This window comes from Uranotaenia lowii, chromosome 3 (genome assembly GCF_029784155.1).
Source record: "Uranotaenia lowii strain MFRU-FL chromosome 3, ASM2978415v1, whole genome shotgun sequence".
In the NCBI taxonomy this organism is placed as follows: domain Eukaryota; kingdom Metazoa; phylum Arthropoda; class Insecta; order Diptera; family Culicidae; genus Uranotaenia; species Uranotaenia lowii.
This window is the reverse complement of record NC_073693.1, coordinates 206,647,061-206,664,350: the sequence shown is the minus strand read 5'-3', so window position 1 is coordinate 206,664,350 and position 17,290 is coordinate 206,647,061. Positions and strand designations below refer to the sequence as shown.

Sequence of the window (17,290 nt, the reverse complement as noted above, 5' to 3'; positions counted from 1 at the left end):
CTGTCCTTTTCAGGACCCAATATTCGAATTGATAGCGACAAATTATTCCGATCTTGAAATTTTGAAAGTTAAATCCTTCGATTGAAATATTATAACAGTTTCTCTAATTTTCATTATATTATATCATGTTGTGTGATGACTATTGCGGGTACAAAAAAAGACAACTTGTCTCGTGATCGTCTGACTGTAAAAGAGACCGTTTATTGTAACATAACTCTTCATTACACTTTTTCCCGCGCATACATGGAACAATTACACATTCAAAACATGAAACTGGCAACATTCAGCTAATGACTTAAACATAACTCCTTCGCAAGCTTGAATACAATATTGTTTTACATTAGCTTCTAGAGTGATCAATATTGTTGAGATTCAACATATCATGTTTTTCAACTGATGATGATTTTTAATTTATCTTATCTGTAGTTGATTTGATTCGAATTAGCAACTTCAAATTTGAATTTTAATGAGCAATGTTATCTAAATTTGTATTATCTTTGTGCTTTCAATATTTACAACAAAACTTAGAATTATTTTTTTTTTTATTTTTTTTTATCAGTTTCTTATTGATCATTTCCCAATTTGTAAATTGTCAGAGTAATTGAACTCGTTATGTTATAAATATATAAAGCTATTATTTTGACTTTCAGAACTTTTTTAGCCATTTATTTTGATCACTGGACGAATTTGAGTAAAGTAAAGGGTTTTATTTTTGACTTTGATCACTTACAGTCTTGAAATAAAATTAGATATTTCGCGTGTGAGCTTTCATTACGTCGTTTGAAACAAAATGTAAACAAAGAGTTTTATTATAATAAAATGCAAAAATTGACATAAAATAGTCGCAACTTCTTTCCATTTAAATTATTTGTAGCCTGGACAACATATTCTATATGTCAGATACAAATTTTAAAGATGTTTTGATAACTTTTGCAGCAGTTTTCCGTGAATTTTTGAGATGTTTTATACGACGTGATGTAAGTTCACGCGAGATTTCTTCTTTTTATCAAATAAAATTCAATTATCAACTATTGAATAAATTTTCCTAGATTCAAAATGTTCTTTTTCCTGATCGAGAATTCACATTTCTAATCGTAATATTTTTTTCCACAATTCAAGATACTACAATGGTCTAGCCTGCATAGATTTTATTTATTTTCAAGAAAATTTCTAGTTCAGAATAAGGTACATAATTTTGAATGATTCATCAATGACTTACCGGAAATAGCATTGATTTGAAACATTTATTCTGATCATTTGTTTTGAAAATGTTGATTCATTTTACTAGTAAAATTTATTATTTTTTGGGTTTGTGTTCTTATTATAAGTAAGAAAATGGTTTAGAAATCAATTTCTTTATTTATTGTGTATTTTTCGTATTGTTATTATATTTGGCTAAATTTAAATTTCGAAAACCCCTCCCATGGACGGGACCTTCGCACGAGCCTGGTCGGGAAGTTTTTTTTTTTTAAATAAGAACAAACTGTAATAAAAAGCAGTATTAAAAGATAAAGGGTATCCACGATGAAATTGCCACAAACCAAAATTGATTTGCAAAATTCGAGTTTTCATCCGATTGCCATCAAATTTTCAGGGTTTGAAGAATAATTATTAAACTTCATTTTTCCATTTTACTCGTATTTTATTTACAGTCCATACGCAAATGCCCGCACCTTGGCCTTAACCCCGGCCATAAGATTCTGCACAACTTGAGAATCAACCGTTTTTTGCATGTAAACCCATACTTTCTTCAGTTCCTCGACTGTCTTCACTATCTTAGGTTGTTTAAGAAGGTGCTGCATCATAATTGCCCAGTACTTCTCGATGGGCGGAGCTCCGGAGTGTTGGGAGGGATGAAAATTGACCTTATTGTCCGCATACTACTTCAGCACGTTCTTGGAGTAATGGCATGAGGCTAAATCCGGCCAGAAGATTGTTGGGACGTTGTGGGTCTTCAGGAGAGGAAGCCGCCTCTTCTGGAGGCACTTTTTCATGTACATCAGCCCGTTCATCGTGTCCTGGGTCACGCAAGGTGCCTTCCGCTTCCCGCACGTGCAGATGGCTTGCCAAACCAGGAATTCATTCGCATATTTAGACAATTTCTGAGTGCGGACATGCTCCGGAAAGCTGAACTTTTCCTTAGCCGTAAAAAACAGTTTGCCGGGGATCTGTTTGAAGTCGGCCTTTACATATGTTCCGCCGTCCATGATGCAGCATTGAACTTTCGTCAGCATGTTGAGGTACAACTTCCTGGCACGGGTTTTGGCGGATTTGTTCTGCTTCTGGACAAAACTTCGGCTTAGGTGCAGCTTCCTAGTTACATCTTGAACGGAGGCGCTCAGGTTTCGGTTGAAGGCCACAACTTCGCGGTTGTGATTTTTGGTGTTGTACGGAATACTTTTTCCTTCACTTCTGGATTTCCAATCTGTGCTCAATCGACCCTCGAACCGCTTAATCACTCGCGACACCGTGGAATTCGCGATTCCCAACGTTTAAGCAATGGAACGATGCGAGAGATCCTTGTTCTCGTGATAAATGCGCAAGATTTTATCACGCATGAGCTGTTCTTTCGACTCCATTTCTGCGAGTTTTGATCACAGGACTTTAAAGTTCATAGTGCAGTATGTAAACAATGCACTATGAACTAAATCAACCCAAATTTTTATTAAATTCTACCCAACGGTTAAAAAGTTAGAGCAATTTCTTAGTGTAGCAATTTCATCGTTGACATTTATTGTGACCCATCAAATGGATGGTAACAGGTTACAAAAACAATTAATTTTATACACATCGTTTGAGAAACAAGAGAGTGTAGCGATTTTAAGCGAAGAGTGTCAACTTAACACTCAATGTCTGATTAGGGTTTTTTTGTCTGGGCTATCAAGAAGCGTCCATAAAATTAAAAATGTAATGAAACAAAATGAAAGATTTTTTGAAATCATTGAGGATCTCAGAAGATTTTTTTTTTATTTGGATGCGCTTGAATAAAAATACAAGCTGCCAAACTTCCAATAGTTTCCTATTGGCACTCAAGAGCGAATTAGGGTTAAGAACCAGCGCCCTTCCCCGGTACTATGTGGGAAATAGCATGATTGTTTAAATAGTAGCTATACAGTGAGACATTGTCATAGGCTGTACAAAGAATCACTAGGTATGCGTCGTCGCTGCTTCATTTTTACACCGTCTCGTCGTCGGGTCCGTAGCACGTTATGAATTTAGTGACTTGACAATGACCAAGGTCAATGGAAAAATGACCGGCTTAGTATTTCCGAAAAAGGTCATTCAACCTCGTCGTGGTGGCTGCGGTGAGCTCAGACCGCGATTTTGGAGCTTTGAGTAGATCGATTCATCTGTTTTTATTCTTACGGGGAGAATGGGGAGGAACTGTGATATTTGTTGTAAGCAAACAAGAAAGTTTTATTACATAACAGCAAATTCATTTGCATCTTTTATTGTTTAATATGTTACAGCTGGTTGGGCTGCGTACGATTTCCTGTATACAAGGTTGTCCGCTTTAAATAAATTAAAATTTTCTATACCTTAGTTATGCCGTAGATTTATAAAAGTACATGCTTGTTGTATCATAAATATTAGCTAAATATGGGGTTCTCTGTCACACAGTAACGTGTTTTTTTGTTCATCAGGTAATTTGAACATTGATACTTTTGTATACCTTTTATTCAATTGTTTTTAATACATAAAGTTAACCGCTTATAATCTCGAGTTTGCTGGAATCTTTTTAATGTAAATGTTTCAACATCGCGAAAACGCTTCTGAAATCTTTTTTTTTATGTTAACATTTTCATTGGTAGGTCGTATGAACATTGAAACGATCAGATACAATAAATGTTTATTTTGACGTGGTGAATGTATGGCTTTCATTTCTGAGCACGAGGTGCACAATTGGGGAAATAAATTTGATCTCTGCTCTATTTGTATACATATGTAGGTCGTTATTTTATGAGTTGTTTTGAATCTTCTTCATCGACAAACAAGAATGTACTTCACTTGAAAAATTCAAAGTTTACCAAAAAAAGAAAGAATTTATGTTTGGAAAATCGGAAACAGAATGTTCAATCAGTGTTGAAATAAGATCTTGAATTAAAAAACGTTAAAACAAACCACTGAATTCAAATCTAGACTTTGAGTCAGACTTTTGTTTTGTTTTTGAAGCTGTCATCTCTGCAATAGTTAACTGAACAGCAGAGTATAATTTCCGATTGATTTTCTTCCTGTTAGGCCTTGCTAGTCAAGCTTGTCGACATGTATTGAATCAACTGTTGTATTTTAAGGATAATATGGTCACATTAACATGCTGTTTTACACGTTGAAAATAAATTCTGCTTCGGAAGTTTTACCACATGCACATGCATTGTATTACCTATTATTGTCGTAATTTTTGGAAACCAATGAATAAATCCAAACGACTGTAATTGCAGATTTTGCGGTTGCAATATCTTTCGCCCTTTGGGACAAGTCCAGCTTGCCAAATTAAGTAAATTTCCTAAAAGACGCTTTCAAAAAGGTCAAACAAATAAGATTAACAAACATAATAACGACACCGATGTTTGGCTACTTGACAAAATCGAAACCATAAAACGCAACGCATATTCACTAAACCTGCCAAAGCAACAAATGGTTGGTGCTGTCTTCTCGGCCGGCAATTTCGCTCATGGTATTGGTTCCGGAGCTGCGGAAGTCCTCGTACCCATCGCCACCGGAAATGACCAGCAAATTGGGTTGTCCGGCCGAAGGATTGCCGGCAGATATTTCCGTTTTATTCATGTTACTGTTACCGGTGCCGCCGATGGGCTTATCTGAATCTCCTTCCTTTCCTTCGCCGACCGGGGGTTCAACCACCGTTAGGAATCGAACATGTCCTGTATGGCCATGGGGGATACCTGGAAATGAATAGAACCATTGGAAGTTTCAGTTAAAAGACTGTTAAACCAATAGTAACGAAATTAATTTTGATAGAGGTAAAATTTCAATTTTGACTTGATTATCAAGATTTCGGATTTATTAACGACAACATGATTCAGGGGCAGAAGAATCCAATACAGTAAAATTCTCAGGTAAACATACTGGAAGGCTGAACTATTCAAAATTAGTCGGATAGTTTAACTTTAAAGTCTAAATCCATTGATTCCAATATTTCTGTTTCAGCTGGATTAACAAACTAAATGATTGATTTTTCATTATTTGATACTAAAAACATCTAATTTCTTCCGTCTTCTAATAATCAAAAAAAGATTCAATTTCCTGAAATCCCCGTCGGGTTTTATTATTTTATATCCTTTCAAAGATGCTATTGTAGACGATAAGACGGTAAAAATGCAAGTTCCCGTAGATATTCGTAAACCTAAAACTAAAAACCGTCAAAACGGTTTGATTCCAAGCAAAATAGCTAGAAAATGCATTTAAAATGAATCAAGAGCATAAATATAAGCAAAACATTGAAATCCGTATTGGTTGAGCGTGACAAAGGAACCAAGTGGAATTTCACAATCGGCAATAACAGCCGAATTTCTCGAAAAATAGCTACACTTTGATCTTAGCCTTTAAGCCGAGAAGCGATACGAAAAATGGCTGAAAATGCTTCTACCATCTGAATGATTCTTTACAATACAAAATAATGTTTTTGAACATTTTGTGTGAAAAAAGTTATTAAATTGAAAAAAAAACTTTAAATTTGGCCAACTGAGACCATCGGTTCGCTATTTCGAAGGTTTGATTACTTTACGTTCAGCACACAATTTGTACTGATATTTGGACTTAGTAAGCTGTGACCGTCGATGACGGAAGTGTTTTATTTTGTTTGTGAGGAAAATTTTCAAGAGTTCTGAAATGCAAGTTCAAACAGTAAATTTTTAATCGAAAATCAATGTTATTCGGACACGTTCTATGGAAATCAAACGCCCATTGGAAAGAAAGAAGAAAATGTTCCGTCTGAAAGAAAGATAATCCTGGTTGCTTAACAAGATAGTGTTGCTGAAGGACCTTAATGGTTTGTTTTATTACCGTCGCCGGCTATTGGAACAAAATGGAATGAGAAAAGAAAATAAATAAATCATTTCAAATAGATGTATTAAATACCATTGAATCAGAAAACAGCCATGGTTCAAAGGTAACGTGCTCAGCTTTCATTCCACAGGTTCAGGTCCAAATCTCCATGCAGGAAAATTTTTCAAGTAAGTTTAAAATTGTTGAAAATAGAAACAAATATAAATAGTAATAAAGATTAAAGCAGATCCGAATTCAAAGTAAAAAAGTAACGCTTTATTTTTGCAAGATTTTTTTTTCAAAGTTTCATTTGAAGCTGAGTAGCCTTCTACTCAGCTTTGTTTATGGAACTTGAAAGTATCAATAAGAACTTAAAATTTCAGCTGAGTAGAACGCTATAAAGCCTTCAATCAGGGCTGAGTAAGCTTCTAAGAGACAATTCTATGGAACTTTTGGTTACTTGGGTATGTGCTGGGTGAGATCATTCTTTTTATTGAATTTTATGCAAAAACCTGAAATAGGTTATCTGAACCCACCAAACATGATTTAAAAACTTTTTCATTCATCACTCGTGTGATGTGTCCACTTTCGTTCTTAACTGCTCTCTTCACGCGAGATTTGAATCGGGAGCATAATTTTAATCCGGGCTGCTTGGAGGCCAATTATCCTTCGTCCAAAACTTAGTATTTTTCTGCAGCCAGGTTTGGGTCCATTTTGAGGTATGACATGGGCTCAATCTTGGAAAACAACATTCTTGGTGTTGAGGCGATTAAACTCGACGCTAATTTGTAGCAGATTTATTTATCAGCTTCAAAGCTGCAATTATAATTTAGGTTAGGTTTGTTTGCTCTACATAGTGAATTCAGTTCGACTTACTATTTAGTGCCGATTTGCAGTATTTGCCTCGATTATTTCAGATGATTTTGTGCTCCTAACGTGGTGCTAATTTAATGAAGTGTTTCACAAGGTTAATAAGAATTACACAAATTTTACGAATTTGTAAGTTACCTTTCGAAGTAAACCGATGTGTTAAACTGCTAGTTGTGGCCTAACGATTTGACGCGTATCTGCATGTATCTACGGGATACTAAACCTGATTATAAGCACCGATCCTCTACATTTCATATGTTGGTACTTACATGTGCTGAGCACTAATTCACTACTAGATACTAACTATACTAAGATACTTGGCTTCTCTACTTGAGCACGGCAAAGAAGGAAATGAACGGACTGAATTGTCGAAAACTTTGTCGACCCTAGCGAATTACAAACTTAAGCAGCGGAAGTTGCGTATATCGGTATTTGTTTTGATTTGCACGGATTATTAATGATGACATTGCGATGATCATCATCATCGATTAGACGGTAGCAGCTTCAGGGTTGCCAGGTGCGGTAACACTTGGGTTCACCGGAGATTCAATGAATCCAAGGAAGCACCCGGTTCTTCACAATGTCCATGATCACCAAATCTTAATTTTAAATCGACAAAAACTCCATTGCATATTACTTTTTGCGGTGTTGAAAAGCCAAATATTGTTTGTTACATTGAAACTCATCAGTGCATATTTTTCTCATAATTTTAATGCTTGTCAATTTTGAAAAAAATGTGATTTTCTGATAAATTTCATACATTTGCCAGTTTTTCCATAACTATTTTTCGGGGCCTCTTACCAATACGTTGAAAGAGAGCGGAATAGCCTACCTTGTATATTTCAAAGTACTATAGGCCCCACTTATAGATAAACCACATAGAACTTTTACTCCAGCTTTTATGAAAACAGGAGACATCTCCAATCCATTCGAAGCAACCGCTCCAGATCCACACCGGTGGGATGCTTGATAGAAAACAAGAAATTTCACATTCTCTGGAACAAACTTTGCCTTCAGGGGTGAAATATGCCGATCCGTACTTGAATCGAACACCGGATCAATCGAAAAAAGTTTCTCTCCTGAAAACACGACGATCAGCTGCTTCTTCTTCAACTTAGACATAATACATCGCTTCGAGCACTAAAGTCGCAGTGCTTTAGATCGTTCTGTTATCAAATGGTGCTTTGCTCTTGCCTTTGATGATGCATTCAATAGCGTATTTGTTTATTCCGAGTGTTAACCTAGGGGCTTGGGGCACTACCAAGCGGTGTTATCGTGTTTGTTTATTAGGTGAGTTTTGCCCTGGTTTTGATCTGGGTTCGCAGTGCCAACGGGCGGTGGCGCCCTGAAAATTTTGCGTGTGTTGCGAGAGAGCGTTTGAGTGAGTGAGGTAGCAATACACTGAACGATTATTTTATTTGTTTATTCTAGTGCCAGGGCAACACTGAGCCAGTGGAATAAACAAATACGCTATAAAGTCATCTTTGATCAATAGGGTTGAATGGAAGAATTCGAGATATTCGCTTCCTTAGGCAGCCTTTCGTCTTGACCAATTTTACTACTTTGAAAGTGCGTGCTGGCTGTGACCTTCCACTATCCGGATTCCGTGGACATAGTTTATCAAGGAGAGTATGTTTCGAGCGGTAAACAGTCGCTGGATGGCATGCTACAGCCCTCGCAATTTCCGTGGGAGATTATTAGGTGAGAAGCAAACTGGTCACCATCTTCTTTGCGTTTATCGTGCCGATAAAGCGCATACTGCACTACTTGATTTTTACCGCCAAGGAAACGAAATGGACTTCGTTACCGAGTATGTTTAAAGAGACATGACGAATGTAAGGATTGTACTCGAAAAAAAAAATGCAATATTTTTAGAGCTATCGTGAAAAATTTACAAAAGTCTCATTGGGATACCCAAAATTAGTTGTTAATCAACTGTTTTTATTTCATACTATGAACCATCCCCAGCAAACATGAAATCGTATCGGAAAAGATAACTTGAGTCGTTCACAATGGTGTTGCGAATTGCAATTCCAACAGCATTGAGAAAAGATCGAATAAAATGTCGTCTGAAGTCAGTTTAAATCGGTTATGGTTAAAAGTCCACCGTTTTAGTAAATTTTGAAATGATATTGCTCCCGCGCGGGCTTCAAGTGAGCAAATCATCGTCATGTTATCTCTACAACTAGCAGTGCATCCAGATGGCTTAGAATCAGATGGGAATTGAGCAATATTGATCAATGAGAGAACTGAAAAATAGCGCAAAATCTTGCAATCACTTGCATGCTTCCTATAGGTACCAACGAATAAGGTGTCGGATAACGCCCAATTGGTGTAGTTTTCGTCGCTTAAGAAAACATGAATTTTCTTTATGTATTTTGCCTCCACTTTGGTAGGTTTTTCAGCTTTCATACGATCTTTTTTCAATGTACAGTACCGTTAATAATTGTATAGAAATTGGAAGCACGCGAACTGTCATTTTGACTTTGAAATTCCATAACTTTTTACTCTGATGATATTTTTTGATCAAATTTTCTGCGTTAGATAGATCCATCATCAAACTATTATACCACAAAATTTGAGCTTATGTGGCCTGAGATACAATAATTCTACGAAAACCTGACTTTTTGGACTTTTCTCATTCAAACTGCAATATCTCAGAAACTACGCTACATTTTTATTAAAATTTTGCAAAATGATTGTTGAAATATAAAGCTAGCACGTCTGAAGTTTTTGAAAAGTTCTATCGATGGGATCAAAAGTTACGCAAAGTACGATATTTAAGGCATGAACCTAGAAATGCGATTTCTATAGAATTTTGGACGAATGTTTCCATAGAAAAATCCTTTTTTATGTTTAACAACGAGTAAATCTGTTTCAACCGAAAAATCTAAACAATATTGCAAGATTCTGATTTCAAAACACAAATAGATCATTTATTTCATTTTTCCTTTTCTTCATTACTTTTGCCAGACATTTGTTGAACGATTTTTGGATGAAAACGATATTGTTCTCATGAATCGTCCAAAATTCTATAGAAATCGCATTTTCAGGTTCATGCCTGAAATATTGTACCTAACGTAACTTCTGATCCTATCGACAGAACTTTTCAAAAACTTCAGACGTGCTAGCTTTATATTTCAAAAATAATTCTGCAAAATTTCAATAAAAAATGTAGCGTAGCTTCTGAGATATTGCAATCTGAATTGTAAAAGTCCAAATAGTCCGATTTTCGTAGAATAACTGTATCTCAGGCCACACAAGCTCCAGATGGCTCAAATTTTGTGATATAATAGTTTTATAGTTGATCCATTTAACACAGAAAATTTGATCAAAAAATATCATCAGAGTAAAAAGTTATGGAAGTTTAAAGTCGAAGTGAAAGTGCGCGTGCTTTCAATTTCTATACAATTATGAACGGTACTGTATATGGAACGTATATCAAAACAGCATAAGAATACAGCAAGAAAAATGTTTGCTGGGTCCCCTTCTCATATCAAGATTGTTTTGGGTAATTTTTTTTTTGTTTCCTGCAGATTGAATTTGAAAATAACTCAAAATCTTCTAGTTCATCGAAGTTATGACAAGTTAAACAGACAATGCATAATTTCGATGAATAAGAAAATTTTGATTTATTTTGAAGTTAAAGCTGCAGGAAACAAAAAATACCACCCAAAACAATCTTAATATGAGAAGGGATGAATTATAGTATTAAATAAAAATGGCTTACGTGCAGCTCAAAAATTAAGGCTGCTCTTCAAAAATAATGCACATTAAAGGTCACTACAGCTATTTTCACTGATAATTCCATCAAATTTCATCCATGCATTCAAAAGCTATTCACAAAAGAAAGTACTGCTTTTCTTTTCTAGTCTTTAGGACTTAAGTAAAAAATGAAACCCGTAGCCAAATATGTTAGCTATTCCAATATGGGTTTCAACGGTGATTCCACCACAACAACAACTACACTTTCTCGAAAAAAAAAATCATTGAAATGCTCACCTGTAACGGCAGGCATGGCCGACCCCTTGCAAACGTTGGACGCTGCAATCGTGAGCAGCACTCCGGCACTGGTTCCAACCCAGATCAGATCCTTGCACGCGAGCAGCGACGTCACTCGAAGGCACGCAGCCTTGTGCTGCCGAATAATGTCATCACAGTTGGAGAGCATCTTGTTCACCGACGGTGCCAGATTCACCTCAAATATGATCTCGAAGCTGGAATAGTTGGGTTAGAGTTATTTTCAAAATAATATGGGCCTGTGAATGAACAATACCTTTCAAAATGGCAGCATTTTATGTGTGCTGAATTTTGCACGGAAATCCACACGAAATCGTTCAATACTGTCATATTTGTAATGGGTTTCGAATCATTCGAAATTTGAATTTGACTATCCTCCTGCAAAAAAGGTGGAGAAAGATGTTTCATCAAATTATACGTAGATTTGGATTGAAATATTTACCAGTAAGGATGTCGTGTTCAATACTTTGATGCAGCCTTGGATAGCACACCAGAGTTTACCGTGTACGTTCAAAAGCTTTGTTACTGGACTTTTCACTGTTCCAACTGACATCGTGATGGGAGTTGTAGTGTTCCAACCATCTAGCAAAACAAGGAGATAAAATCATGAGAATCAATTGAAGACTATCAAAAACTAGTTTGTTCTTACTATGATCTCTTGAATAAACGCATACATCTCCATTCGCGAGAGAAACGAAGACCCTGTTGTTCAAGTACAAAATGGAATACACCGCACTTGTATGGGGTATTTTGATTTTATTCTTTTTGATTCGAATATTGTCTGTACAGTTGTACACATGAATACAGCCATCTTCAGTGCCGAGCCACATGGTAGACTGCTGGCCATCGGATTCCTCTGAATTGGACTCCTGGTGTCTGTGCGAAATAGCTGTTGGTGCTAGCGTTGAAGAGGCCTTCTCGCTCGAAGGACTTACAGCTCGATCTTGGTGACTTTCGGTGTCCGATTCTCCACTCGAGCTGCCCGAATCTAATTGAATGTTGCTGGAATTCTTCTCTAAATTTGAGGACCTAGATTTAGACGATTTCTTATCACGTGATTTCGAGGAATTGACTACGGAATTTGATGCATAGGAGTTCGGTTGAACAATTGCATCTTGAACAGAAATATTGATACTGTTGGTTCTATGACTAGAAGAGCTGCAAACAAATAGAAATAGGTTTTCATAAGGATGATAAACACATGCAAGGACAATGATGAAATCTTACCAGTCTTCGGAAGCAGGCACGGAGGCGACACACAGGATCCGGGCGTTGCAAACCCCATTACAGCTGGTGACCGTTGGTTCCGGAACGAGGCTTAACACGCAGACCTGGCCCACGTAACCATCGCTGTTGCAAACCCAAACATCACGCTGGGCTCCGAGCGTCGGAGAGGCACAAGTGAACTGCAGCCCGGCTCTGGTTTTCCGAATCGGCACCGAACACAGAAATACCGGGATCTGGCAGCGTTCCGTCGTGCTGGCGAGTTTCTGCTTCGCTTCCGTGAAAACCTCCTCCCACTGAGATCGTTTGTCCGGTTTCGAGAATACTACGGTCATATTTTGAGTACCATTTCTGAAAGAAATTCAAAAATATGCATAGGTTGTTCCAGGTCATTCATGGGTATCAAGTAATCACTCACGAAGAATTGAGTGTCAATTCGAGGATGTTCAGCTGAGCATCGTTCGTTTGGCGTTCTGAGAGCTGGCGTTGAACTTCTCGCTGCAGATCCCGAATTGCTTCTTCCAAAAGCTGATGGGGACACCTGTTTTATTTGTTTTAGGAAGAAGAAGAATCAAAAATGTCAGTTACTCTCATTCAGCAAATGCTTGATTTAATAATTATTACCTTAGACTGGCTGCCAGTTCCGAAATTTGGAGCAACTTTGTGGAATCCTCAGAGAGATTCTCGATCTCTCTCATAATGCGCCGAACATTCTCATCTTTAGCTGTAAATAGAGAAATTGTCAGACAATGAAATTTTGAAAGAATCATAATTTCGTATTTAAATAAGTTAATCAACTACAAATTCACAACTGGAGAAACTTACTCCGGTATATTTGGAAAACATGCCGTTAATAAGCCCTCTACCTGAGATATATCGTTTCATTTCGAATTTTTCCATAAGACTGGATTTTATTTGCAATTTGAGTTGCAACTTATATAAATGAAACACTGTTCAAAAGTATCGTGGAAAATCGAGCTAACATATAATTTCTATAGAAAGGTACATTGGTTGTGTGTTTAAATTGTCATTCACTTCTTCAAAAGTGATGGCAAAAAATATGTTAAATTCATGCGCCTCTCTGGCAAAGCATAACACTTCTTTAGTAGGTATTCCCCCTTTCCCCCTCTTAACGCATTACGTAATATTTGAATGGTTCATTACATGCTAACGTGTAACCGTGTAACACTGATCAAGTATATAATTGTTTTGTAAACATTATCAGAATACAATTTTCAAATGATTTCATAACTGCATTTCAAATCAGATAACTTAAGGTATAAAAAATCACACTTTTGCGAACTGTAATGGATTTGAGAGTGGTTTTAGCCTTAATTGGGGCGCACTGAATTCAAATAATACATTTTTATCAGCTGAAAACCAAGATACTTTTTGTAATAAGATAAACATTTGTTTAACAAATTTTTTAAGATTTTGGCAAATATTTGAACCAATAACTCCGAAAACTGCGAGTAATATTGACTTCTGAAAAAAAAAAGTTAAAGCAGTGTTCTTTTAATTTATTCCAATTCTGTAAAATACGTGAATTAATTTGACGCAATTTAATTGCCGTTTTAAATTTATTTAATGACTTTGATGAACACAGCAAAACATATTGACTTGTGATTTAAAAAATATTCAAGAATAAATAATCTTGGATATTTTTTACAGCATAAGTCAATAAACTAAATTGATTTATTTTGAAAGTATAAACCCACACCGAAAGAAAAATCATGGTAAACGGCACCATATCCGAGGGTTAATAGAAAAATAAAAACACATGGATTTTTTAAAGTACGTTTTTGTTTATCTTGAACCAAAGATTGGTTAAAATTACCAGTACTGTTAATGTTTTATTAAAAAAGTAGACAATGCCACCTACGCGTTTTGTCTATGTCCGCCATTTTTTCTGTTTTTGCAAATTTATAATTTTTTATTTTAATTTAAACTGTTGTGCAACCACTGAATAGGGGAGATAAACCAGTGTCCAACGTGATACCGGGGGCAATTGGAATCGTTCTGGTGGAAGTGCAAAAAGAAAATTACCAATCAGGGGCAACTGCGCGTGCTTAAATTTGATTCTAAATGATGATGAGAGGAAAAACAGCATGCGTTTTTGTTAATTGTATTTACTAAAAATGTGTTTTCTGGGAATGTGAAATTTAAAACAAAGAAAATCTAATAAATCCTACTAGTCCTAGTCCCTGGTTGTCGTTCATCCTATTTCGATAACAGTGTCTTTTCTTTTCACGGTCGTGTTTATCCCATAATCAAATGGTTGTTTGCGAATGGCTAACTAGAAGAAAATATGATTCCATTAACATTTACTGTGAAGTGAAAACATGATTACCGATCACAAATAGACGAGCATGTTCTTTCCCGATCGTGACTAGTGGGTTATGGGCGAAAAGTGTGATGATGCATGGCCTACTAGGCAGGTGCAAAAAAAAACTTGCCTAAATACGAAGTTAATTATCTGCGAAGTAAGCGTTGGCCTAATGGCATCTCACGTGTTTTTTGTGTCCTCAAAATTTTTAATAATTTAAGCGTTTTTAAGTAGTAATAATAATTAAAGAAATGTTTTAGAATATCCCAGGGCCCGGTGGTAAAAAAAAACACAACTATCGGAAACAACTCAAACGGTGTTGCGGTTTTGAATAAATTGATGCAAAAAAAATAATTGGTGTGAACAAGTGGGTTGATTTGTTTCGGTGCGTGATTGAAGAAGTTCCGTGTGATGCTACTTTGGAAAAGAAACAAATCGCAGTTCGTAGTTTCGATTTCCAAAAGGTTAACGGTGGCAAAGGTTGGATTGACTGTTTCTATAAGCATAATTCTTTGGAAGTTTCGGTTGAGAACAATCCATTTTTTGTTCTTTTTATTGAAATAACTTTACAAATTTAATTCTCACCTTACAATAAAACTTATACATTTAATCCTACGAATCGTTTGGTAGGGAACCCCACGCTTCATTCCTCCCTTATTCCTGCATCTTTTGCGTATTCCATCACATGGTTGGCCTGGCCGTAGTAGTATCTGCAATGCATGTTCTATGATCAGATACTACGTTGAAGAACACAAGTTTTTCATTTTCCAGGATGCATACAAGTTTCGGCCTTTTTGGTGGTAGAAGAAGAAGAATTGGATGTTATTTTCTGAAAGGCACTGCAGTACAGGCTCGGCGTAATGTGCAGATGCCAAATCCGGCCAGAAAAGAGGGAAATACTGATGCTTTTAATAGAGGGCCAGCAATATTTTTTTCAAGCATTCTTTTTGTAAACTTCAGCATTTACCGGACCGCAGACCACAGGTACAAATAGCTTGCCATACTAAAACCTTATGCCTAGATCGATCTTTCGCAATCGTGCAGTTGGCATCATCCGCCTCCTCGTCCGTTTCTAAAGTTTCCGTGTCCTTGTTTTTGCTCGAGATGGTTTCTCTACTGATTCCTAAGGTAAAGGGTGTCTACGATGAAATTGCCACAATATGAAATTGCTCTAACTTTTTAACCGTTGGGAAGAATTTAATGAAAATTTGGGTTGATTTAGTTCCTAGTGCATTGTTTAAGGGGGGGTAGGGTCTAACGGGTATAAAAAATAGTCGTAGTTTCCGGTTGTCGTTCTTCCTTTTGTGATAGTGTCTTTTCTTTTCACGGTCGTGTTTATCCCATAACCACATGGTTGTTTCCGAATTGCTAACTAGAAGCAAATATGATCGTTAAATTAACATTTACTGTGAAATGAAAACATAAGTACCGATCACAAATAGACGAGCATATTCTTTCCCGATCGTGACTTGTGGGTTATTGAAGAAAAGTGTAATGATGCATGGCCTACCAGGCAGGTGCAAAAAAAACCTTGCCTAAATAGGAAGGTTATTATCTGCGAAGTAAGCGTTGATCTAATGGCATCTCAGGTGTTTTTTTCGTGTCCGCAAAATTTTTAATAATTTTTAATTTTTTTTTTGTCTACGATGAAATTGCCACAATATGAAATTGCTCTAACTTTTTAACCGTTGGGAAGAATTTAATGAAAATTTGGGTTGATTTAGTTCCTAGTGCATTGTTTAAGGGGGGGGGGGGGGGGGGGGGGGGGGGTAGGGTCTAACGGGTAAAAAAAAAAAATTTTCCCGATTTTTTTCTAGAGCTATCGTTCAAACAAATGTATTCAAATTTTTTGCATTATGCAAAGCATTGTTAAAAGAACATTTAGTAATTTTTTCGTAGAAAAATATTAAAAAACGAGCCGGTGACGGAGCACTTTCGAGGATGCCTTTTAGAAAACAGGATTTGCGGTGGACACTGTATCTCAGCACAGAATCATCTGAAGTCAAAAAATCAGAGCAAAATATTTTTAATAGATGTTTTTCTGGACCCCAACGTTTTTATTTAACTTAAAAAATTTTATAAAATTTTTGTGGCTGTTTGAAGTAAAAACTACGATTTTTCACGAAAAAATCCGCCATTTTTCTCCTGTAAAATCTCCCCAAAGTAAAAAAAAAAAAACAAAAAAGAGAAACGTTGGGGTCTGGTATTTTATATGTAGAAAATATGTTCCAAATTTGAAAAGAATCGGATAAATAGTTTTCAAATGACGATGTCCACGGGCTTTAAAAATGTGCTTTCGAGAAAAACGCGTTTAAAGTTTCTGCTCTTGCTTTCTCGCAGTATTAGATAGGAGGAGATAAAGGCCTATAATTTCTACAGTTTTGCTTCAATTGACTTGAAAATTTGACACAACATTCTTGAAATGTTATACAATAAGAAAATAAAAAAATCGATTTATTGAAAGTGTTAGACCCTAGCCCCCCCCCCCCCCCCCTTAAAGTCCTGTGATCAAAACTCGTGGAAATGGAGTCGAAAGAACAGCTCGTGTGTGATAAAATCTTGCGCACTCATCAAGAGAACAAGGATTTATCGCATCGTTCCATCGCTAAAACGTTGAGAATCGTGAATTCCACGGTTTCGCGAGTGATTAAGTGGTTCGAGGAACGATTGAGCACAGATTGGAAGTCCAGAAGTGAAGGAAAAAGTATTCCGTACAACACCAAAAATCACAACCACGTAGCTTTCAACCGAAACCCGAACGCCTCCGTTCGGGATGTGGCTAAGAAGCCGCACCTAAGCCGAAGTTTTGTCCAGGAGGCCAAAACTAAGGCTTGGCCGGGGTTAAGG

The 17,290-nt window shown here is 36.5% G+C and overlaps 1 protein-coding gene across 2 annotated transcripts in view; it reads right to left on the bottom strand.

The window, feature by feature from the left end:
• Positions 1-4,393: 4,393 nt before the first annotated feature.
• The window catches only part of LOC129752331 (uncharacterized), a 249,112-nt gene continuing 236,215 nt past the window's right edge, over positions 4,394-17,290 (bottom strand). For both annotated transcript variants that reach the window (XM_055748117.1, XM_055748118.1), the window contains 8 exons: positions 12,742-12,841; positions 12,536-12,658; positions 12,121-12,468; positions 11,543-12,051; positions 11,336-11,475; positions 11,150-11,271; positions 10,876-11,090; positions 4,394-4,901 (listed from right to left, as the gene is read on the bottom strand). In XM_055748117.1, the coding sequence (XP_055604092.1) occupies positions 4,615-4,901; positions 10,876-11,090; positions 11,150-11,271; positions 11,336-11,475; positions 11,543-12,051; positions 12,121-12,468; positions 12,536-12,658; positions 12,742-12,841 (1,844 nt within the window). In that variant the 3' untranslated portion in view covers positions 4,394-4,614. The remainder of the gene's footprint in view (positions 4,902-10,875; positions 11,091-11,149; positions 11,272-11,335; positions 11,476-11,542; positions 12,052-12,120; positions 12,469-12,535; positions 12,659-12,741; positions 12,842-17,290) is intronic.